The sequence below is a fragment of the Artemia franciscana genome, chromosome 14 (assembly GCF_032884065.1).
Source record: "Artemia franciscana chromosome 14, ASM3288406v1, whole genome shotgun sequence".
Classification (NCBI taxonomy): domain Eukaryota; kingdom Metazoa; phylum Arthropoda; class Branchiopoda; order Anostraca; family Artemiidae; genus Artemia; species Artemia franciscana.
Genome location: NC_088876.1, coordinates 17,886,243 through 17,909,605, shown reverse-complemented (window position 1 = coordinate 17,909,605; position 23,363 = coordinate 17,886,243). Strand labels below are relative to the sequence as shown.

At 35.7% G+C, this 23,363-nt stretch overlaps 1 protein-coding gene across 1 annotated transcript in view; it reads right to left on the bottom strand.

Annotated features, from left to right (window-relative positions):
- LOC136035416 (uncharacterized) overlaps positions 1 to 23,363 on the bottom strand; it is a gene marked incomplete at its 3' end in the record, with an annotated part of 248,773 nt that overhangs the window by 220,583 nt on the left and 4,827 nt on the right. The window contains 1 exon segment of the mRNA XM_065717209.1: positions 11,467 to 11,632. Within this exon segment, the coding sequence (XP_065573281.1) occupies positions 11,467 to 11,632 (166 nt within the window).

Genomic DNA, 23,363 nt, shown 5'->3' with positions numbered 1-23,363 from the left:
TTAAGTTTTAATGTCGCTCCTTACTTTCAGTTAAAAAAACTCGTTTTTTTTTATTTAATAATAAAACTATGACCATACGGATATTTTATACAATCACTATTGGATATAATTAATACTTCCATTGCTACAGATAAAGTTCATTCTTTAATCTATCTATCTTCTATATATATAAAAATAAGTTGTCTGTCTGTCTGTGGATCTGTGGATCAGGTGACGTCATGTTTCGGCTGACGTCATGAAATTAGTTGCCGTCATTTTTGCTTTGAAGGTGACGTCATTCAAGTTATATAAGACATATGTTCGCGTAGAAATCTATTAATGTTTAAGTTTACAATGACTGATGAAGATGCTCAAAGAGTCTATGCCAAAAAACTTGCTGCTGATAGAGAAAGTCAGAAAAGAAAGCGTGCCGAGGAACTACCAGAGAAACGCGAAAGCAGACTTGCTGCTAAAAGAGAAAGTGAAAAAAGAGGGCGTGCCGAGGAATCAAAAGACCAGCAGGGAAACAGGCTTGAGGCTGATAGAGAAAGAAAGAACAGAAAGCATGCCGAGGAACTACCAGAGCAACACGGAAGCAGACTTGCTGCTAAAAGAGAATGTGAATAAAGAAGGCGTACCGAGGAATTACAAGAACAGCAAGAAATCAGGCTTGCTGCTGATAGAGAAAGTAAGAAAAGAAAGCGTGCCGAGAAATCACAAGAACAGCAAGAAATCAGGCTTGCTGCTGATAGAGAAAGTAAGAAAAGAAAGCGTGCCGAGGAATCACAAGAACAGCAAGAAATCAGGCTTGCTCCTGATAGAGAAAGTAAGAAAAGAAAGCGTGCCGAGGAATCAGAGCAACCTGAAAGTTATCGCCTGGCATTCAGGTACAACCCAGTCGATGATTATAGCTTGAGTAGATGTGTTCAAATCGGGACAATGTCTAAAATTTGTCCCTATTGCAAGGCCTTGAAATTCAATGGTGAAACAATGGGAATGTGTTGCGCCTCAGGAAAAGTTAAACTTCCTCTATTGGCTGCACCACCAGAGCCATTGAAGACTTTCCTTACTGGAACTACGTCAGAATCTAAGCGTTTTTTGTCAAAAATCAGACAATACAACTCATGTTTCCAAATGACGTCGTTTGGAGCCCAAATCGAAAATCCAGATCAATTTATGTCTACTTTCAAAGTAAAAGGGCAAATTTATCATAAAGCAGGGTCCCTTCTACCATTCTCAGGCGAGAATCATAAATTTTTACAATTGTACTTCATCAGTGATAGAAATTCTGAATTGAATGCACGTTGCGAATTTTCTCCCAACGTTGAAAGGACAATCGTTTCCCAATTGCAACATCTTTTCCACGAAAATAATAATTTAGTCCCAAGTCAAATTCGTGCATTGTTTGGCATCATTTTAACAACTTGCTCTCCATCAGCTCCTACAGAGTTATGGGAAAAATATAAGTCAAAAATGTCCGAAGATATACTTCATCGAAAACAGTTAGAGACGTCAGATATGACTTTTGATTTTACATCAGAAATTTATAACTACACTTTAGTTGTTATAGAAGATTTGTGCGTAAGTATGGCAAACAAACCTCTTCAGGATTTGGGAATGCCTTCACCTAACCGTATCGCTGCTGTTTCGACATGTTTAGAATTGGATCGTGAACAAAGTTACAGTACGAGTGATCTATTGTCGTATGTACAAAATAACATTTCCAAGTTAACGTCGGAACAAAAAGACATTTATGATACGATAATGCATTGTGTCGATAACAACGTTGGAGAAATTTTCTTTTTGGATGCGCCAGGAGGTACTGGTAAAACGTTTGTGATAAAACTGATTCTGGCATCAATTCGATCAAAAAATGATATAGCGTTGGCAATTGCGTCGTCCGGAATAGCCGCAACATTGCTGCCTGGTGGAAGAACTGCTCATTCCGCTTTGAAATTGCCTCTGAACTTGCATTCTACAGAAACTCCCACGTGCAATATTTCCAAATCATCTGGGATGGGTTAAGTATTGCAGCAATGCAAACTTATTATTTGGGATGAGTGCACAATGGCACACAAAAAATCGCTCGGGGCTCTGGATCAATGCTTGAAAGATTTGCGAGGGAAGTCGAAACCCTTTGGCAGCACCTTAATATTGCTTGCGGGAGATTTCAGGCAAACATTACCTATAATACCTAGATCAACTCCTGCAGACGAAATGAATGCTTGCCTGAAAAATTCTAATTTATGGGCACACGTAAAAACATTAAAATTAACTACAAATATGAGGGTCCGATTGCAAAACGATGACTCTGGTCAAACATTTTCAGATCAATTGCTGGCAATGGGAAACGGAAAGCTCCCAGTAGACTCAATTTCAGGACGTATACAACTACCTGCTGATTTCTGTAATTTAGTGACGTCCAAAAATGAATTGATTGAAAAAGTATTTCCGAATATTCTAAAAAATTATAAAAATAATAAATGGCTAAGTGAAAGAGCGATTCTCGCACCCAAAAATATAGACGTCCACGAAATCAACAATATTGTTTTGACCAAGATTCAAGACCAGGCAGTCCTTTACAAGTCAGTCGACACAGTTTTGGAACCAAATGAAGCGGTTAATTATCCATCTGAATTTTTAAATTCCATAGATCTTTCAGGGTTTCCACCACACGTGCTACAACAAAAAATAGGCGTACCAATAATACTTTTAAGAAATATAAACCCACCAAAGCTTTGCAATGGCACTCGACTTGCCGTAAAAAAAAACAATGGAAAACCTAATAGAGGCCACAATCCTGACAGGGCCTTTTGAGGGTGAGGCTGTTCTTATTCCTCGCATTCCCATGATTCCAACGGATCTGCCTTTTCAATTTAAATGATTGCAATTCCCAATTCGATTAGCATTTGCAATCACCATTAACAAAGCTCAAGGTCAATCATTAGAAAAATGTGGTATTGATCTTAATACTGATTGTTTTTCCCATGGACAATTGTACGTTGCATGTTCGAGGGTCGGTAAACCTGACAATCTATTTATATGCAGCGAGAATTGGACAGCGAAGAATGTTGTATATTCGCAAGTTTTACGCAGTTAATTTGTATTTCGGAACCAAATGAAGCGGTTAATTATCCATCTGAATTTTTAAATTCCATAGATCCTTCAGGGTGTCCACCACACGTCCTACAACTAAAAATAGGCGTACCAATAATACTTTTAAGAAATATCAACCCACCAAAGCTTTGCAATGGCACGCGACTTGCCGTAAAAAAAAAACAATGGAAAACCTAATAGATGCCACAATCTTGACAGGGCCTTATGAGGGTGAGGCTGTTCTTATTCCTCGCATTCCCATGATTCCAACGGATCTGCTTTTTCAATTTAAAAGATTGCAATTCCCAATTCGATTAGCATTTGCAACCACCATCAACAAAGCTCAAGGGCAATCACTAGAAAAATGCGGTATAGATCTTAATACAGATTGCTTTACCAATGTACAATTGTATGTTGCATCTTTGAGGTTCGGTAAACCTGACAATCTATTATACGCACAGACAATGGGACAGCGAAGACTGTTGTATATTCACAAGTTTTACGTAGTTAATTTGTATTGTATCTATCTATCTATCTATCTATATAAAAACGAGTTGTGTGTATGCATGTTTGTTTGTTTGTAAAAAGAGCGTTTGCATATGACGTCATTATTAGTACATACGGCTTTGTATATGGACAGACAATGGGAAAGCCAAGAATGTTGTATATTCGCAATTTTTACGTAGTTTGAAACACATATATAAATCTATCTATATTCACAGGTGGGACACAGGGACACAACTACAATGGCACGTAACTAATATGGCGCGTAACGACTTACGCGCGCGGGGGGGCTTGGGGGGGCGCGAAGCGCCCCACCAACTAGGTGTTGGGGTGGCGCGAAGCGCCACCCCAACAGCTAGTGTAATATAAAAATATGAATTTGGTTTTATATCTTTTTCTTTAATTGCAAAAGCACATAGATGTGGCAAATTCTAGGTGTTATAATAACATAAGCTACAACAGTGTCATAGAAAATGCGATTTTTGGTGAAAAATTGATTTTATCTTGAAAAACTATTTTTAATTATTACAAATTTTTAACCCCATCAATTTCCTTTAAAATGCGCCATTAAACATCTCTCTACGATGTCCCAGTGCCCTGCTATCTGAGCAAAAGAAGAAAAAAGATGCCGCAAATGCAGAATATCGTATTTCAGCCACTATTCTTGATTTTCAAAGCAATATATTTCCCTTGTTGTTCAAGCCAAAGGACGGTAAGTTTCCTATATAGTGATTTCAGACAAGACTGCTCTAAAATTGCATTAAGTGTTTTGATCTGCTTCAAGTTTTATGACCTATTTTATTTTATTTTTTTATTATGAGGCCTGATCATCTCTTACTAGGGTGCTAGCTACCGCTGTAACGCGGATCTTTTTATGGGACTTGATTGTCTCTTACTAGGGTGCAAGCTACCGCTACAACCTAGATCCAGTAAGAATAGGCTAGAGTTCCTTCTGTATTATAATTCTTCTAATGATTGTCTTAGAATCATTAGAAACAAAACGCATCGACTAGTTAGAACCTAGAAAAACTAATTTTAAAATTTTCAAATGTTTTTCTAGTTTGATTTTAAAAAAATTAATTAGTGCTCACCCATCATATTTATTTTCACAGTTTTTGTAATGACCTTTAGCGATTCTTAACTGATGACTAAAATAAAAAAAAAATTATTTTCTACGGAAATATAGCACAAGAGATACCAAGTTTGGTTCCGGAACCAAGTTTGGTTCCGGGAAACAATTATAACTGTGACGTGAGTGATGAAATAAGACTTTCGTTGACTAAATCCAAGAAAAAAATTTCAAATTTTAGGGCATTTTAAGAAATCAGAACTGGTAACTATTACGTAAATTAGTTTTAATAATACGATTTTTTTTGAAAACGAAGTTAATGTAATTTTGAAAAATGAGCTAAAGATCGTAAAATTAGCGTCAGATCGAAACAAAACTAGACCTACATTGACTGAGCAACGTGAAGTGTTGCGGCAACCTTTGTCTGGCTTCGCCGAATACAGTGTTGCGAGAGCAACACTTTGGTTTTGTTTCTTTGCTATCGGTTAAACGCTGAAGTTGTCAGCCTATCGAAGCTTTTAAAACGTTATGTTCAAAAAAGAACGCGATCGGTAATCACATGATCAAAGGCTATTCCTCAGCGTTGAAAAAACAACAATAACAAAAGAATATCGAAAGAAGGGACTAAATTGACTTTGCAGCCAGTTGAACTTTATCCTTTTCAATCGTAGACATCGTGACGGATCAAGACTTGGAACAATCTATATATATAAAAATAAGTTGTCTGTCTGTGGATGGATGGATGGATCAGGTGACGTCACCTGAAAAAACTGGATCAGGTGACGTCAAAACTGAAAAAACTAAAAAAAGGCAAAAACTACAAAAAAAACTAAAAACTAATAAAAAAAATAAAAAAGCTAAAAAACTAAAAAAACTATAAAGGTAAAAACCAATAAAAAACTAAAAAAAAAACTGAAAAAACTAAAAAAAGGCAAAAACTACAAAAAAAAACTAAAAACTAATAAAAAAAGTAAAAAAGCTAAAAAACTAAAAAAACTAAAAAAACTAAAAAAAGGTAAAAAACTAAAAAAAAATAAAAAATAAAAAAAAACTAAAAAAAAGGAAAAAACTGAAAAATAAGCTAAAATAAAGGTAAAAACCAATAAAAAACTAAAAAAAAAAGGAAAAAACTAATAAATGACGACACTCAAAGAGAAAGCGACCAGGACAAAAGGAATGTTCGATTAGCAATCAACAAAGCACCGGGACACAGGGAGTATAAATGACGACCAGGACATAAGTAAAAAAAAAAAAACTATCTATATATATAAAAATAAGTTGTCTGTGGATCTGTGGATCGTGGATCAGGTGACGTCACCTGAAAAAACTGGATCAGGTGACGTCAAAACTGAAAAAACTAAAAAAAGGCAAAAACTACAAAAAAAACTAAAAACTAATAAAAAAAATAAAAAAGCTAAAAAACTAAAAAAACTAAAAAAAGGCAAAAACTACAAAAAAAACTAAAAACTAATAAAAAAGCTAAAAAACTAAAAAAACTAAAAAAAAGGCAAAAACTACAAAAAAACTAAAAACTAATAAAAAAAATAAAAAAGCTAAAAAACTAAAAAAACTAAAAAAACTAAAAAAAGGTAAAAAACTAAAAAAACTAAAAACTAAAAAAAACTAAAAAAGGTAAAAACTAAAAGAACTAAAAAAGAAAAAAATAAATGGCGACACTCAAAGAGAAAGCGACCAGGACAAAAGGAATGTTCGATTAGCAATCAACAAAGCACCGGGACACAGGGAGTATAAATGACGACCAGGACACAAGTAAAAAAAAAAATTAACAAAACTAAAAAGAAGGTAAAAACTACAAAAAAACTAAAAAGAAAAAAAAACTAAAAACTAATAAAAAAACTAAAAAATCTAAAAATCTAAATAAACTAAAAAAGAAAAAAAAAGGAAAAAAATAAAGGAGAAAAACAAAACTAAAAAACGAATGTATATACAGACCGGTACACCGGGATACAAATGACGACCGGGACACAGGGAATATAAATGACGACCGGGACACAGGGACACAACTACAACGGGGACACCGGGGGAAACAGGGGGATATAAATGACGACCGGGACAAAAAAACTAAAAAGAAAAAAAAACTAAAAACTAATAAAAAAACTAAAAAATCTAAAAATCTAAATAAGCTAAAAAAGAAAAAAAAAGGAAAAAAATAAAGGAGAAAAACAAAACTAAAAAACGAATGTATATACAGACCGGGACACCGGGATACAAATGACGACCGGGACCCGGGACACAGGGAATATAAATGACGACCGGGACACAGGGACACAACTACAACGGGGACACCGGGGGAAACAGGGGGATGTAAATGACGACCGGGACACCGGGACAGGGAATGGTCGATTAGCAATCACCATCAACAAAGCTCAAGGGCAATCATTAGAATCATGAGGTATAGATCTGAATACAGATTGTTTTCCCATGGACCATTATATGTTGCATGTTCAAGAGTCGGTAAACCTGACAATCTATTTATATGCAAAGACAATGGGACAGCAAAGAATGTTGTATATTCGCAAGTTTTACGTAGTTAAAACCATATATATATATATCTATCTATATTCACAGGTGGGACATAGGGACACAACTACAATGGCGCGTAACTATTATGGCGCGTAACGACTTACGCACGCGGGGGGGCTTGGGGGGGCGCGAAGCGCCCCCACCAACTAGGTGTTGGGGTGGCGCGAAGCGCCACCCCAACAGCTAGTATCTTATATAATCTAGTTGGTATTATAAAGCTATCCGTAACTTTTCAGGATCAAAATACCATAGATGACACTCTATTAATTATTACGAAATTATTACGAAGTTATTACAAAACTGCTTAACTTAAAACGTTGTTTTACGTTATCGTTCGTACCCGTTACGTAAACACTTAATTCTAGGTTACAGTGAGTATGGGTAGGCTACACCAACTAGCAAAAGTTATAAGCCCCTCTTCACTAAAGATGATTGTAGCCTATCAGACGATTATTAGTTACAAGTCCCCTACATGTCTTACCACTGGAACCAACTCGGTCTTATCATCAAATACAATGGAAACAAATAATAGGTACACCAAGTAGCAGAATTTGCAAACCCCTCACTGCCGAAGATGATTATGAGCTAACAGCCGACTTTTCCTTACAAGTCCCCTACATGTCTCACAATTGGTATTGGGTTATTTTTGGTTTCAGTCTGTACCCTACTACTGAAGTTGTCAACCCCTTGAAACTTTCAAACTAGTATATCTCATGAAGGAATTTTTCTATCAAAAAATGAATTACACATACTTTGATCAGCTCATCAAGAGCTATGGATTGCCGTCGAAAAAAATTCTATCTGTCTTAGTTCAAAAGTTGATTTTTTTTGCCGTAGGCCAACTTTCTAACGTCACCACTTAGAAAGGAGCAAAGGATAAGCTCCAATTTCTTTAGCAATGACAGAACTTTTGGAGTTTAAGAGGTACCATCTGATAACATTTCTCTACCTCAATCCCAAGTCCGAAAAAAAAAACAAATCACAAACCCAGCCAAAATCACGGCAGCATTTTCGGACGCTTGGGGAAATGCCGCTTTTTTGCTTCTGTAAATTTTTCTATTTATCACTCAAAGAAGATATATTGGCTGTGGGGCCGGGTAACTGCCGCATATATGTAACACTTATAGATTTTAGTCTATCTTCGATTTTAAAGTGGTGCCTGCCTGCTTGCGTGCTAGAACGGAGCTTTCTACTCGAAAGCAGAAACAAGGTTTGATGAAACGAAAGTTTGGCTGCACAACTTCAGATACTCCTCTCTGACATAGGCTACATAACTCCACTTCACTTCGCACACCATAGGCTCTGGCTCGTGGACAAGCAAAAACCATCCTTTTTGGCCCCAGGCAAGAGTTCTGCAGAGCTTTCCAAAATGTAATGCCATATTCATCAATCCGGCCTGAGGTCCCCACTCTCAGTAAAAACCGCACAGGTTAGACACTTACCAGTTTCCAGGAATAAGCCAACATCGGCGGCATAGGAAAAAAACGGGACAAAACCAAAGTGTTGATTTCGCAACAGAAATACAACCTTGGAATTATGGAGCTATAATACCATTATGGAGCTAATATACCATTTTACTATGAGAAGAGATGAAAAAATAAGTCATAAAAGAACCACAAGTCTTGAAAAACCAGAATATACGGGTATATTGAGAAATAACCACTTCCTTCCACATGTACGTTTGTGGCCCGGAAAGGTGCATTTGACCTTAAGGCATAAAAGATACGTTTATTATGTCTAAGATATTTCTCAGGAGACCTAAGGTCCATTTTTCTTAGGATTGCTTTGGAATCGAAGTTACTTTAACTATCGTAGTGTTCTTTGTATCCTGTGGGACAAATAGTCCCAATGGCCTAAATATAGCCAGACCTTTGTATCGTTGCTGTCATGTCCAATAAAAGTAACTCCATTTACATTCAGGCTCTCTATAGAATTATTTAAGCTTCTCATCCATGCCAGTAGACACACCACATATAATTAGCCAGGTCAACACTGAGGAAACGCTATCCTAGTATTAGTCACCTTTAGACAGTACGCAAAACCCCATCCATAGGCCAGATTACCACAGCCACTTCAGCACATCTGGTGAATAAAAAACACCCAGATTACTATATCTGGTGACAGCACTTTACTGCATTTGGTCTATATAATTGCAAATTCCTCTCCAAATAACTACATGGGTGGTAGTTCCCCTCCATGAATTTCAACTTTAATCTTTTCTAGATAGTGGTTTTCACTGCTACAAAATAGCAACAGCCTATAACTGTTGATATTTGCCATCCATACAGTAAATCTACTTAAGACAGGATAAAATCTATCCAAAACTTTACCAAACAGTGTATTTAAGTTCCCTTATAAAATACCCTATTCCTACCTAGACTCCTGTCCATTTGCTCATCTAACTGTAAGCAGAATCAATAAATCCCTACTGTCTCCACCTTTCTGTCCTACAGAGGCATGTACCGTTATAGCTGATATTTTGCACTTTTTTATCATGAAGTTAGAAAGTATCATCCAATTCGTGTTTCAGAGCCGTTGGCGAGAAGTGACTGAAACTGAGTTGATGAGTACAACAAAGTTTTAATTTGCCGTTAAAATTTAAATTTAATAGCTGTCTTTTAAAATCCCGTGTCGAAGTTTTCATATGACTTAAATCATTGAATTTTTATGGCGTCAAAAAAAGTAATGGGTCCCTCCAGTCAAAGTCAGGGGCTAATGATTCTCCTCAGTTCTCAGGTTTGCACAAAGTATATAGGCTCGTTTAAATTTGGACAGCAAGAACTGCTCTAGGACCTCATATTTTATAGAGAGTTTGCAATCCTGGGCTCGTCTTCTTTCTTGGGCTCGTCTGGGCTGTTTTCTATATTTCACCATGCTCTCCTACCAGCAAGAGTCGACGTTCTACATAACAAGTATCAAGCCTTTTCCTCTACTTCATTATATATCCCAGCCTGCAAATACTATCCTACAAGAGAGGAAGGGCACAGCCCATAATAACAGTTTAGCTTGCAAGAAGCTCTTAAGCATAACAAAGCACACTGGAAGAAATGCAGAAGAACTATTATTAATTGAAATCTGGTGCAATACTTCGGCGTTTACCGGTATATTTCTTTAAGCCAACTTCACTCCTCATGGCCACCGGGCAATGTCGTTTGAAGTCTTGCCTCTTGTTAGACGAAGTCTTGAAAGGTCCCCTTAATGCCAGTATGAGGTCACTCCAGCAGGGTTTCTCATCCAGGGATAGGGACGGAAGAGGAGGCATATGATCGAGTGGAAACCACAAACTATCTACACACTGGAACACCTCCCGGGTCGTATCCACGATTTTTTCCGGGGGAAGGGTTACAAAAGGATTTCTTCGGGACCGGCTTACGAAAAAAAAATATATGATATAACATGACCCTTCCTATTGAAGCCGAAAAAAACAGCTATGATGCCAAGACGAAAACTGCAAAAAAACAACAACAAACAAAACAATGACCTACTGTGAGAGTTATGACGTCACCCTGTGTACTGGCTGTTTTGCGTCTTACCACACTATTTTTTTGGTATTGTAATGCATTTAATTAAATGTTTGGCGCTAAAAATATAATTGATGAAATCGATTATATTTTGATTCCACAAAAGCCAAATGTCCTATAGATAGGACAGCTTGTATCATGTAAACCGGAAATAGAAAAATCTTTAAATTCAGTTTTTGCTTACTTATGTGATAAAAAGAAGCTGCTGAAAAGGACAACAAAAATCTCTGGGGCCTTCATCGGATTAAATCCATCGTTACCGCCGACTTGTTTGAACTTGAGTCGTTCAAGGTTGAATGTGAGCAATATAGCCACGGCGCTGCGGTAAATGTTAATAAGTACTATACTCTGGAATTGATTAATTGATTAACATGAAGTCATGGGTAAAAAAAATAGGAAGAATAAAGATATCTTGGAAAACAACTCTGTTAAATAGTCATCAGTGCTTAACGAAGGTTTGAAAATAAAATAAAAATCTATGAAAAACAGAAAAACCAAAAATAAAAGCCGTCAACACAACATATATATAAAAGGGATCACAATTTCGAACTCTATATTTAAAAAGAAAATAGATATGAATACACAGAATCAGCCAGTACTTGGTTGCTAGAAAACACCATAGGATACTGTGAGCTTGGAGCCGATAATTTCTATGGACAATGGAAAGTGCTTGAAAAGTGCAAATATCGCGAGACCGTTGGGCTGGACGTCTTACACTGGCAGTCTTAGCTGGAAACAAAAGGTGGAAATTACCTTGGATTACTGCCCTCTTGATGCTGTTCCTGTCCAGCTTTTGCTGTAACATTCTCAATCACTGCTCTTTCTTCTGGATTGAGACGACTTAAGTCAACATCAGGAACCACAGTTTGATCGTTATTTGTGGCAGTTACATTTAACTGATGTGGATTCGTCTGTGGTCCTGAAAAAGTTTTACATATATGATGCCAGTAATTTCTATAGTATTTCCTATGTTACAATAGTTTTAGCAGGCAGAAGTTAAAGGTTCGACATCTTCTCATTTCATTTTTTTTCAAATACCATGCATATGTTTGAATTTTCAAACTGTTGCACAACTCTAATTTATCGATTTCTGCCACATTACTAGCATAAATAGAAGCTCGAATATGACCAGTTAATCATTTTATTCCTAATACCTTTACAAAACCAACCAAAGTTTAAAGTTTATTAGGCATAAAACCATGTTGCATAATCTAGTCGATATTGTTTGTTATGACTGATGCTTTTTTACCAGCATTTTAAACACAAAACTAGGAAGAAATCCTTAGTAGTTCAAAAATTTTCAATGTCGTTGCCCAACCATTGATGGGCTACGTTCCTTGAATTTGCATTTGAGTCTAAGATTTTTAAATCCATTTCTAATCGTAAGGCCATTGAATGTCGTAAAGAATCACTCTATCTCATCCATTATAAATGTTTTCAGTTTATGAGGCCAAACTCCTCAGAACTAATGTGGTCTTGAATTTACTTGATCTCAATTAGACGTAGAAGACTCCGATTTGGACTTCCATTTGAGTAAACTTTCTGAGGTACACACTAGGGAAAAAAATTTCCATGAAAAAGAATTTTCTTAAACTTACTAAACAATGTTCGCGCAGAAACAGATTTAAGCTTGCTAAAGAAACCACTAGAGCCACTAGATTCAGGCCTCAGTAGTAAGGCCTCAACAATTTTAAAATGGCCCATAGACGGTGTACTATAACTACTAATCCCTCAAGACGCTATTACGCGCATCTGGGTCTTACGAAATTCTTCAGTGCACCTGTAACGGAATAGAAAACCTGTTTGTTACGTAATAAGGGCTTGTTTTTTTCACTTTTTCAAATGTTTTCTTCAAAGTTTCTTTGGCTGTTGCAAGAGTTCATAGCTCCTCCAAGTGCCTTAGGGATTGACCTACAAGTAACTCAAGACTAGAGAAATCGATTACGCAATCGATCTCTCTACCCTTGAGTGTTAGTTGTGCAAAGATTTGGCCCTAAGAAACTTGAGTAATATCCAACGAAATATATTTGGTGCAGACAACCAAATACTTGCTACGAAACAAAAAAATTCTATGAAATCCCAAAATACGGATTATAGAATACAAAAAGTTCATAGATAATCCAAAATAATCCCTACAAAACAGAAATAACTCTTACAAACTACAAAAAAACTTAGCACAATGCTAAAATAGTTCCAACAGAATGAAAATTAGTTGGTACAGAATAAAAAACCCATATCTATCTATATCTATATATAAAAATAAGTTGTCTGTCTGTGTGTCTGTCTGTGGATCAGGTGACGTCATGTTTCAGTGTTGACTGACGTCATGAAATTAGTTGTCGTCATTTTTGCTTTGACGGTGACGTCATTAACGGTATTTAAGACATTTGTTCACGGAAAAATGTTTAATTGTAAAATGACTGAAGAACCTACAATGGCAACAGCCGAGGAAGCTGCTCAAAGAGTTTATGCCAAAAAACTTGCTGCTGATAGAGAAAGTAAGAGAAGAAAGCGTTCCGAGGAATCACAAGAACAGCAAGAAAACAGGCTTGCGGCTAAAGAACGCAAAACCGCGCAGTTAGATGAAAATCCACCTGGACAGCGAGAGTCAAAACATATCAAAACTGAAAATGATAGCGATGATGATTGGGTTTGGGATTTTGACTTGGATAAGGTCATCAATGCCTAGCAGATTTAAGTTAAAAAAACAAAGGTTCGTCGATATGTACTTCATAGTGACGCTGAAAAATAAAGAAGAAAAAGAAAACTGAAAAAAGAAAAAAGGTAAAAAACTAAAAAAAAACTAAAAAGAAAAAACACTCAAAGAGAAATTACAGACCGGGACACAAATGACGACCGAGACAGAGGGAATATAAGTGACGACCGGGAACCTCAAAGAGAAATTACAGACTGGGACACCCGGACACAAATCACGACCGGGACACAGGGAATATAAATGACGACACAGGGACACAACTACAACGGGGACGCCGGGGGCACAGGCGGGATATATAAATGACGACCGGGACACAGGGATTGTTCGAATAGAAATTACAGACCGGGACACCGGGACACAAATGACGACCGGGACACAGGGAATATAAATGACGACCGGGACACTCAAAGAGAAATTACAAACTGGGACACCGGGACACAAATGACGACCGAGATACAGGGAATATAAATGACGACCGGGACACAGGGACACATCATTAGAATAATGAGGTATAGATCTGAATACGGATTGTTTTTCCCATGGACAATGATATGTTGCATGTTCAAGAGTCAGTAAACCTGACAATCTATTTATATGCACAGACAATGGGACAGCGAAGAATGTTGTATATTCGCATGTTTTACGTAGTTAAAAACATATATTTATATCTATCTCTATTCACAGGTGGGACACGGGGACACAACTACAATGGCGCGTAACTAATATGGCGCGTAACGACTTACGCGCGCGGGGGGGCTTGGGGGGGCGCAAAGCGTCCCACCAACTAGGTGTTGGGGTGGCGCGAAGCGCCACCCCAACAGCTAGTATATATATAAAATAAGTTGTCTGTCTGTTATGTCTCTTACACTATGTCTGTTACGCCAGATTATATCTTCTATATATATATAAAAGAAAACAAACTAGAATGTAAAAACTGGAAATTGCATAAATATTTCGAAATATTTTGACAATAGATTAAAGTAATTCGAAAAAAGAAAAATGGTAAAAAACTAAAAAAAAACTAAAAAGAAAAAACTAAAAAATAAAAATTAAAAAATTAAAAAAAGAAAAAACCTAAAAAGAAAAAACGTAAAAAAATAAAAAACTAAATATAAAACTAAAATAATAAAATAAAAAACTAAAAAATAAAAATATAAAAACTAAAAAGAAAAAAAAATAAAAAAAGCTAAAGAACTAAAAAAAAGAAAAAACTAAAAAAAAACTGGGAAATGCACAAATATTTCAAAATATTTTGAAAATAGATTAAAGTAATTCGAAAACCTTAAAACAGATACCCCAAGTTTGAGGTTTAACATAAATTGTTGGAGCTTTAGCATGCTTGGCACGTAAAGATTTTTCCAAGTGTCAATGTTAGAATGAACATTGACAAATTGAAGAAAACAAATCACTAAAAAGAAGAAACTTAAAAAAAGAAAAAACTAAAAACGAAAAAAAATAAAGAAGAAACTGTATCTATATATATAAAAATAAGTTGTATATATGCAGGTTTGTTTGTTTGTGGGTTTGCATTTGACGTCATTATAAGTATATAAGGCTTTGTATATGACGTCATTATAAGATGACACTACAGATCGTGACACCGGGACACAAATGACGACCAGGACACAGGGAATATAAATGACGACCGGGACACTCAAAGAGAAATTACAGACCGGCACACAAACGACGACCGGGACATCGGGACAGAGGGAATATAAATGACGACCGGGACACTCAAAGAGAGATTACAGACTGGGATACCAGGACACAAATGACGACCGGGACACAGGGAATATAAATGACGACCAGGACACAGGGACACAACTACAACGGGGACGCCAGGGGCACAGGGAGATATATAAATGACGACGGGGACACAGGGAATGTTCGATTAGCAACCACCATCAACAAAGCTCAAGGGCAATCGTTAGAAAAAAGCGGTACGGATCTGAAAACGGATTGTTTTTCCATCGACAATTATTATGTTGCATGTTCAAGAGTTGGTAAACCTGACAATCTATTTATATGGACAGACAATGGGACAGCAAAGAAAGTTGTATATTTGCATGTTTTACGCAGTTAAATATATATATATATATATATATATATATATATATATATATATATATATATATATATATATATATATATATATATATATATATATATATATATATATATAAAGCGTGCCGAGGAATCACAAGAGCAACGTGAAAATTATCGCATGGCATTCAGGTACAGCCCAGTCGATGATTATAGTAGATGTGTTCAAATCGGGATTGTGTCTAAAATTTGTCCCTACTGCAAGGCCTTGAAATTTAATGGTGAAACAATGGGAATGTGTTGCGCCTCAGGAAAAGTTAAATTTCCTCCACTGGCTGCACCCCCAGGTCCATTGAAGACTTTGCTTACTGGAACTACGTCAGAATCTAAGCGTTTTTTATCAAACATCAGAAAATATAACTCATGTTTCCAAATGACGTCGTTTGGTGCCCAAATCGAAAATCAAGATCAATTTATGCCTACTTTCAAAGTAAAAGGGCAAATTTATCATAGAGCAGGGTCCCTTCTACCATTCTCAGGCGAGAATCAATATTTTTTACTATTGTACTTCATCAGTGATAGAAATTCTTAATTGAATACACGTTGCGAAATTTCTCCCAACGTTGAAAGGACAATCGTTTCCCAATTGCAACATCTTTTCCACAAAAATAATAATTTAGTGCGTCTGTTCAAAACAGCCATCGATTTGATGCCTATTGATACGCATAGAATTGTTATTTCCGCTGACAAAACGCCTCCTGGCCAACATGTGCGTAGATACAATGCTCCAACTATCGACGAAGTCGCAAACGTTATGGTCGGTGATCAGTTTTTACCTCGAGATATTATTCTTCATAAGCAAAACGCTCAGTTGGTAAGAATTGCTGAAACTCATCGATGCTACGATGCCCCACAATATCCTATCATTTTTTGGGATGGAGCCGACGGCTATCACTTTAATATTAAATTGATGAATCCAGCCACTAACAAAGAAATGAATAAGAAATGCAGTGCAATGCATTATTATTCCTATAGACTAATGATTCGGCAGGATGAAGACAATTATATTTTAAAATGCCGTCAATTGTTTCACCAATACGTCGTTGATGTGTATGCAAAAATTGAATCAGAACGTTTGCTATATGTCCGTTTGAATCAGACCAAGCTCCGCTCTGAACAATACATTCATTTGCAAGATACAGTTGTAAATGACGGTAATGCCACAAAAATTAACGATTAACGAAGATTAACGATTTTACCTTCGTCATATGCTGGCAGTCCCCGTCATATGCATGAATATTCTCAAGATGCTATTGCGTATGTTCGTCTCTATGGTCTTCCAGATTTATTTATTACATTTACATGTAATCAATCTTGGGACGAGATACAGCAGCTTTTACTTCAAGGACAATCGGCGGTTCATAGACATGACATTACTGCCCGTGTCTTCCGGCAAAAGTTGAAATCACTGATAAACTACATAGTAAAACTTGAAGTGTTTGGGTCAGTGCGATGCTGGATGTACACAGTGGAATGGCAAAAACGAGGTTTGCCACACGCACATATACTAATTTGGCTACATAATAAAATTACTTCTAACGAAATTGATGATGTGATTTCCGCTGAAATACCCCAACACCTAGTTGGTGGGGGCGCTTCGCGCCCCCCCCAAGCCCCCCCGCGCGCGTAAGTCGTTACGCGCCATATTAGTTACGCCATTGTAGTTGTGTCCCTATGTCCCACCTGTGAATATAGATAGATATATATATATATATATATATATATATATATATATATATATATATATATATATATATATATATATATATATATATATATATATGTCCCACCTGTGAATATAGATAGATATATATATATATATATATATATATATACTAGCTGTTGGGGTGGCGCTTCGCGCCACCCCAACACCTAGTTGGTGGGGGCGCTTCGCGCCCCCCCCAAGCCCCCCCGCGCGCGTAAGTCGTTACGCGCCATAATAGTTACGCGCCATTGTAGTTGTGTCCCTATGTCCCACCTGTGAATATAGATATATATATATATATATATGGTTTTAACTACGTAAAACTTGCGAATATACAACATTCTTTGCTGTCCCATTGTCTTTGCATATAAATAGATTGTCAGGTTATCCCCCTGTTTCCCCCGGTGTCCCCGTTGTAGTTGTGTCCCTGTGTCCCGGTCGTCATTTATATTCCCTGTGTCCCGGGTCCCGGTCATCATTTGTATCCCGGTGTCCCGGTCTGTATATACATTCGTTTTTTAGTTTTGTTTTTCTCCTTTATTTTTTTCCTTTTTTTTTCTTTTTTAGCTTATTTAGATTTTTAGATTTTTTAGTTTTTTTTATTAGTTTTTAGTTTTTATTTCTTTTTAGTTTTTTTGTCCCGGTCGTCATTTATATCCCCCTGTTTCCCCCGGTGTCCCCGTTGTAGTTGTGTCCCTGTGTCCCGGTCGTTATTTATATTCCCTGTGTCCCGGTCGTCATTTGTATCCCGGTGTACCGGTCTGTATATACATTCGTTTTTTAGTTTTGTTTTTCTCCTTTATTTTTTTCCTTTTTTTTTCTTTTTTAGTTTATTTAGATTTTTAGATTTTTTAGTTTTTTTATTAGTTTTTAGTTTTTTTTTCTTTTTAGTTTTTTTGTAGTTTTTACCTTCTTTTTAGTTTTGTTAATTTTTTTTTTTACTTGTGTCCTGGTCGTCATTTATACTCCCTGTGTCCCGGTGCTTTGTTGATTGCTAATCGAACATTCCTTTTGTCCTGGTCGCTTTCTCTTTGAGTGTCGTCATTTATTTTTTTCTTTTTTAGTTCTTTTAGTTTTTACCTTTTTTAGTTTTTTTTTAGTTTTTAGTTTTTTTAGTTTTTTACCTTTTTTTAGTGTTTTTAGTTTTTTAGCTTTTTTATTTTTTTTATTAGTTTTTAGTTTTTTTGTAGTTTTTGCCTTTTTTTTTAGTTTTTTGTCCTGGTCGCTTTCTCTTTGAGTGTCGTCATTTATTAGTTTTTTCCTTTTTTTTTTTAGTTTTTTATTGGTTTTTACCTTTATTTTAGCTTATTTTTCAGTTTTTTCCTTTTTTTTAGTTTTTTTTTATTTTTTATTTTTTTTAGTTTTTTACCTTTTTTTAGTTTTTTTAGTTTTTTTAGTTTTTTAGCTTTTTTACTTTTTTTATTAGTTTTTAGTTTTTTTTTGTAGTTTTTGCCTTTTTTTAGTTTTTTCAGTTTTTTTTTTAGTTTTTTATTGGTTTTTACCTTTATAGTTTTTTTAGTTTTTTAGCTTTTTTATTTTTTTTATTAGTTTTTAGTTTTTTTTGTAGTTTTTGCCTTTTTTTAGTTTTTTCAGTTTTGACGTCACCTAATCCAGTTTTTTCAGGTGACGTCACCTGACACATCCATCCACACATCCATCCATCCATCCATCCACAGACAACTTATTTTTATATATATAGATATATATATATATATATATATATATATATATATATATATATATATATATATATGTTTTTAACTACGTAAAACTTGCGAATATACAACATTCTTTGCTGTCCCATTGTCTGTGCATATAAATAGATTGTCAGGTTTACCGACTCTTGAACATGCAACATATAATGGTCCATGGGAAAACAATCCGTATTCAGATCTATACCTCATGATTCTAATGATTGCCCTTGAGCTTTGTTGATGGTGATTGCTAATCGACCATTCCCTGAGTCGCCATCGTCATTTATATATCCCCCTGTGCACCCCGGCGTCCCCTTTGTAGTTATGTCCCTGTGTCCCGGTCGTCATTTATATTCCCTGTGTCCCGGTCGTCATTTGTGTCCCGGTGTTCCAGTCTGTGATTTCTCTTTGAGTGTCCCGGGCGTCATTTATATTCCTTGTGTCTCGGTGTCCCGGTCGTCATTTATATCCCCCTGTGCCCCCCAGCGTCCCCATTGTAGTTGTGTCCCTGTGTCCCGGTCGTCATTTATATTCCCTGTGTCCCGGTCGTCATTTGTATCCCGGTGTCCCGGTCTGTATATACATTCGTTTTTTAGTTTTGTTTTTCTCCTTTATTTTTTTCCTTTTTTCTTTTTTTTCTTTTTTAGTTTATTTAGATTTTTAGATTTTTTAGTTTTTTTATTAGTTTTTAGTTTTTTTGTAGTTTTTACCATTTTTTTAGTTTTTTTAGTTTTTTTTTTACTTATGTCCTGGTCGTCATTTATACTCCCTGTGTCCCGGTCGTCATTTGTGTCTCGGTGCTTTGTTGATTGCTAATTTATATTATATTTATATTTATATTTTTTATATTTATTAATATTTTTTTAGTTTTCTTTTTCTCTTATTTTTCAGTTTTTTCCTTTTTTTTAGTTTTTTCTTTTTTAGTTTTTAGTTTTTTTTGTTTTTTACCTTTTTTTTAGTTTTTTTAGTTTTTTTAGTTTTTTAGCTTTTTTAGTTTTTTTATTAGTTTTTATTTTTTTTTTAGTTTTTGCCTTTTTTTAGTTTTTTCAGTTTTTTTTAGTTTTTAGTTTTTTACCTTTTTTTAGTTTTTTTTAGTTTTTTAGCTTTTTTAGTTTTTTTCTTTTTAGTTTTTTTTGTAGTTTTTACCTTTTTTAGTTTTTTTTCTTCTTTTGTATTAGTGTGAAATAATTCAGACGTCATATGCGGACAAACACGACGTCACTCGACAGACAGACAGACAGACATAACCCACAAACAACTTATTTTTATATATATTTATTCATATTTTTTTAGTTTTCTTTTTCTCTTTTATTTTTCAGTTTTTTCCTTTTTTTTAGTTTTTTTCTTTTTTAGTTTTTAGTTTTTTTAGTTTTTTACCTTTTTTTAGTTTTTTTTAGTTTTTTTAGTTTTTTTAGTTTTTTAGCTTTTTTAGTTTTTTTATTAGTTTTTATTTTTTTTGTAGTTTTTGCCTTTTTTTATTTTTTTCAGTTTTTTTTTAGTTATTAGATTTTTACCTTTTTTTAGTTTTTTTTAGTTTTTTAGCTTTTTTAGTTTTTTTTTCTTTTTAGTTTTTTTTGTAGTTTTTACCTTTTTTAGTTTTTTTCTTCTTTTGTATTAGTGTGAAATAATTCAGACGTCATATGCGGACAAACATGACGTCACCTGATCCACAGATCCACAGATCCACACACAGACAACTTATTTTTATATATATAGATATAATAAATGGACCTTGCGGTGCACTGAACGAAAATTCACCATGCATGGCCAAAGGAAGGTGCACGAAGCAATATCCTCGACTTTTAGTATCCAACACAATTACTGGCAATGATGGTTACCCACAATATAGAAGAAGATCTACTGAAGATGGCGGTAAAACAGCAATAATAAAGAAGCGTAACGGTACCACCATCGAAGTAGATAACCAGTGGGTTGTTGCATATTCCCCATTATTATCAAAATCATTTAATGCACACATAAACGTTGAATACTGTAACTCCGTAAAGGCAATCAAATACATATGTAAATACGTCAACAAAGGCAGTGACATGGCAGTTTTTGGCTTGCAGTCCGAAATCAAAGATATCGACGAAATCGTAGAATATCAGGCTGAAGATACATAAGCAGTAATGAAGCTGTTTGGCGAATTATTTCATTTCCGATACATGAACGTAGTCCAGCTGTTGTTCACTTAGCGGCACATTTACAGAATGGTCAACGTGTTTATTTTTCGGGATCCAACGTGCAACAAAGAGCCCTGAATCCACCGGATACAAAGTTAACTGCTTTCTTTTCGCTATGCAAAAATGATTCTTTTGCAAAAAAACTGCTGTATACTGAAGTGCCTTCGTATTACACGTGGAATACTAAAAATAAAGTATTTGAACGTCGAAAACAGGGTAATTCAGTCGACGGCCAACCTACCATCTTCAAAGATACCACGATAGGAAGCCTCCACACCGTTCACCCCAATCAACATGAATGCTTCTTTCTACGCCTGCTTTTGGTGAATGTACCCGGTCCGACGTCTTTTGAGTATTTGAGAACTGTAAACGGTACTATACATGACACTTACCGTAGTGCATGTCAAGCTCTGAATTTATTGGAGAATGACCAACACTTGGATAACTGCATCAATGACGCGTGCGAAACGTCAACTCCAAGTCAAATTCGTGCATTGTTTGGCATCATATTAACAACTTGCTCTCCATCAGCTCCTACAGAGTTATTGGAAAAATATAAATCAAAAATGTCCGAAGATATACTCCATCGAAAACGGTTAGAGACGTCAGATATTGATTTTACATTAGAAATTTATAACTACAGTTGAGTTATTATAGAAGATTTGTGCGTATGTATGGCAAACAAACCTCTTCAGGGTTTGGGAATGCGTTCACCTAATCGTACCACTGCTGTTTCGACATGTGTAGAATTGGATCGTGAACAAAGTTACAGCACGAGTGATCTATTGTCGTATGTACAAAATAACATTTCCAAGTTAACGTCGGAACAAAAAGACATTTATGATACGATAATGCATTGTGTCGATAACAACGTTGGAGAAATTTTCTTTTTGGATGCGCCAGGAGGTACTGGTAAAACGTTTGTGATAAAACTGATTCTGGCATCAATCCGATCAAAAAATGATATAGCGTTGGCAATTGCGTCGTCCGGAATAGCCGCAACGTTGCTTCCTGAGGGAAGAACTACTCATTCCGCTTTGAAATTGCCTCTGAATTTGCATTCAACAGAAACTCCCACGTGCAATATTTCCAAATCATCTGGGCTGGGTAAAGTATAGCAGCAATGCAAACTTATTATTTGAGACGAGTGCACAATGGCACATAAAAAATCGCTCGAGGCTCTGGATCAATGTTTTAAAGATTTGCGAGGGAATTCGAAACCCTTTGGCAGCACATTAATATTACTTGCGGGAGATTTCAGGCAAACATTACCTATAATGCCTAGATCGGCCCCTGCAGACGAAATGAATGCTTGCCTGAAAAATTCTAATTTATGGGCACACGTAAAAACATTAAAATTAACTACAAATATGCGTGTCCGATTGCAAAACGATGACTCTGGTCAAACATTTTCAGATCAATTGCTGGCAATTGGAAACGGAAAGCTCCCAGTAGACTCAATTTCAGGACGTATTCAACTACCTGCTGAATTCTGTAATTTAGTAACGTCCAAAAATGAATTGATTGAAAAAGTATTTTCGAATATTCTAAACAATTATGAAAATAATAAAAGTGAAAGAGCGATTCTTGCACCCAAAAATATAGACGTCCACGAAATCAACAATATTGTTTTGACCAAGATTCGAGACCAGGCAGTCTTTTACAAATCAGTCGACAAAGTTTTGGAACCAAATGAGGCGGTTAATTATCCATCTGAATTTTTAAATTCCGTGGATCTTTCAGGGTTTCCACCACACGTGCTACAACTAAAAATAGGCGTACCAATAATACTGTTAAGAAATATCAACCCACCAAAGCTTTGCAATGGCACGCGACTTGCCGTAAAAAAAAACAATGGAAAACGTAATAGAGGCCACAATCTTGACAGGGCCTTTTGAGGGTGAGGCTGTTCGTATTCCTCGCATTCCCATGATTCCAACGGATATGCCTTTTCAATTTAAAAGATTGCAATTCCCAATTCGATTAGCATTTGCAATCACCATCAACACAGCTCAAGGTCAATCATTAGAAAAATGTGGCATAGATCTTAATACTGATTGTTTTTCCCATGGACAATTGTACGTTGCATATTCGAGGGTCGGTAAACCTGACAATCTATTTATATGCAGCGACAATTGGACAGCGAAGAATGTTGTATATTCGCAAGTTTTACGCAGTTAATTTGTATTGCATATATCTATCTATCTATCTATATAAAAACGAGTTGTGTGTATGCATGTTTGTTTGTT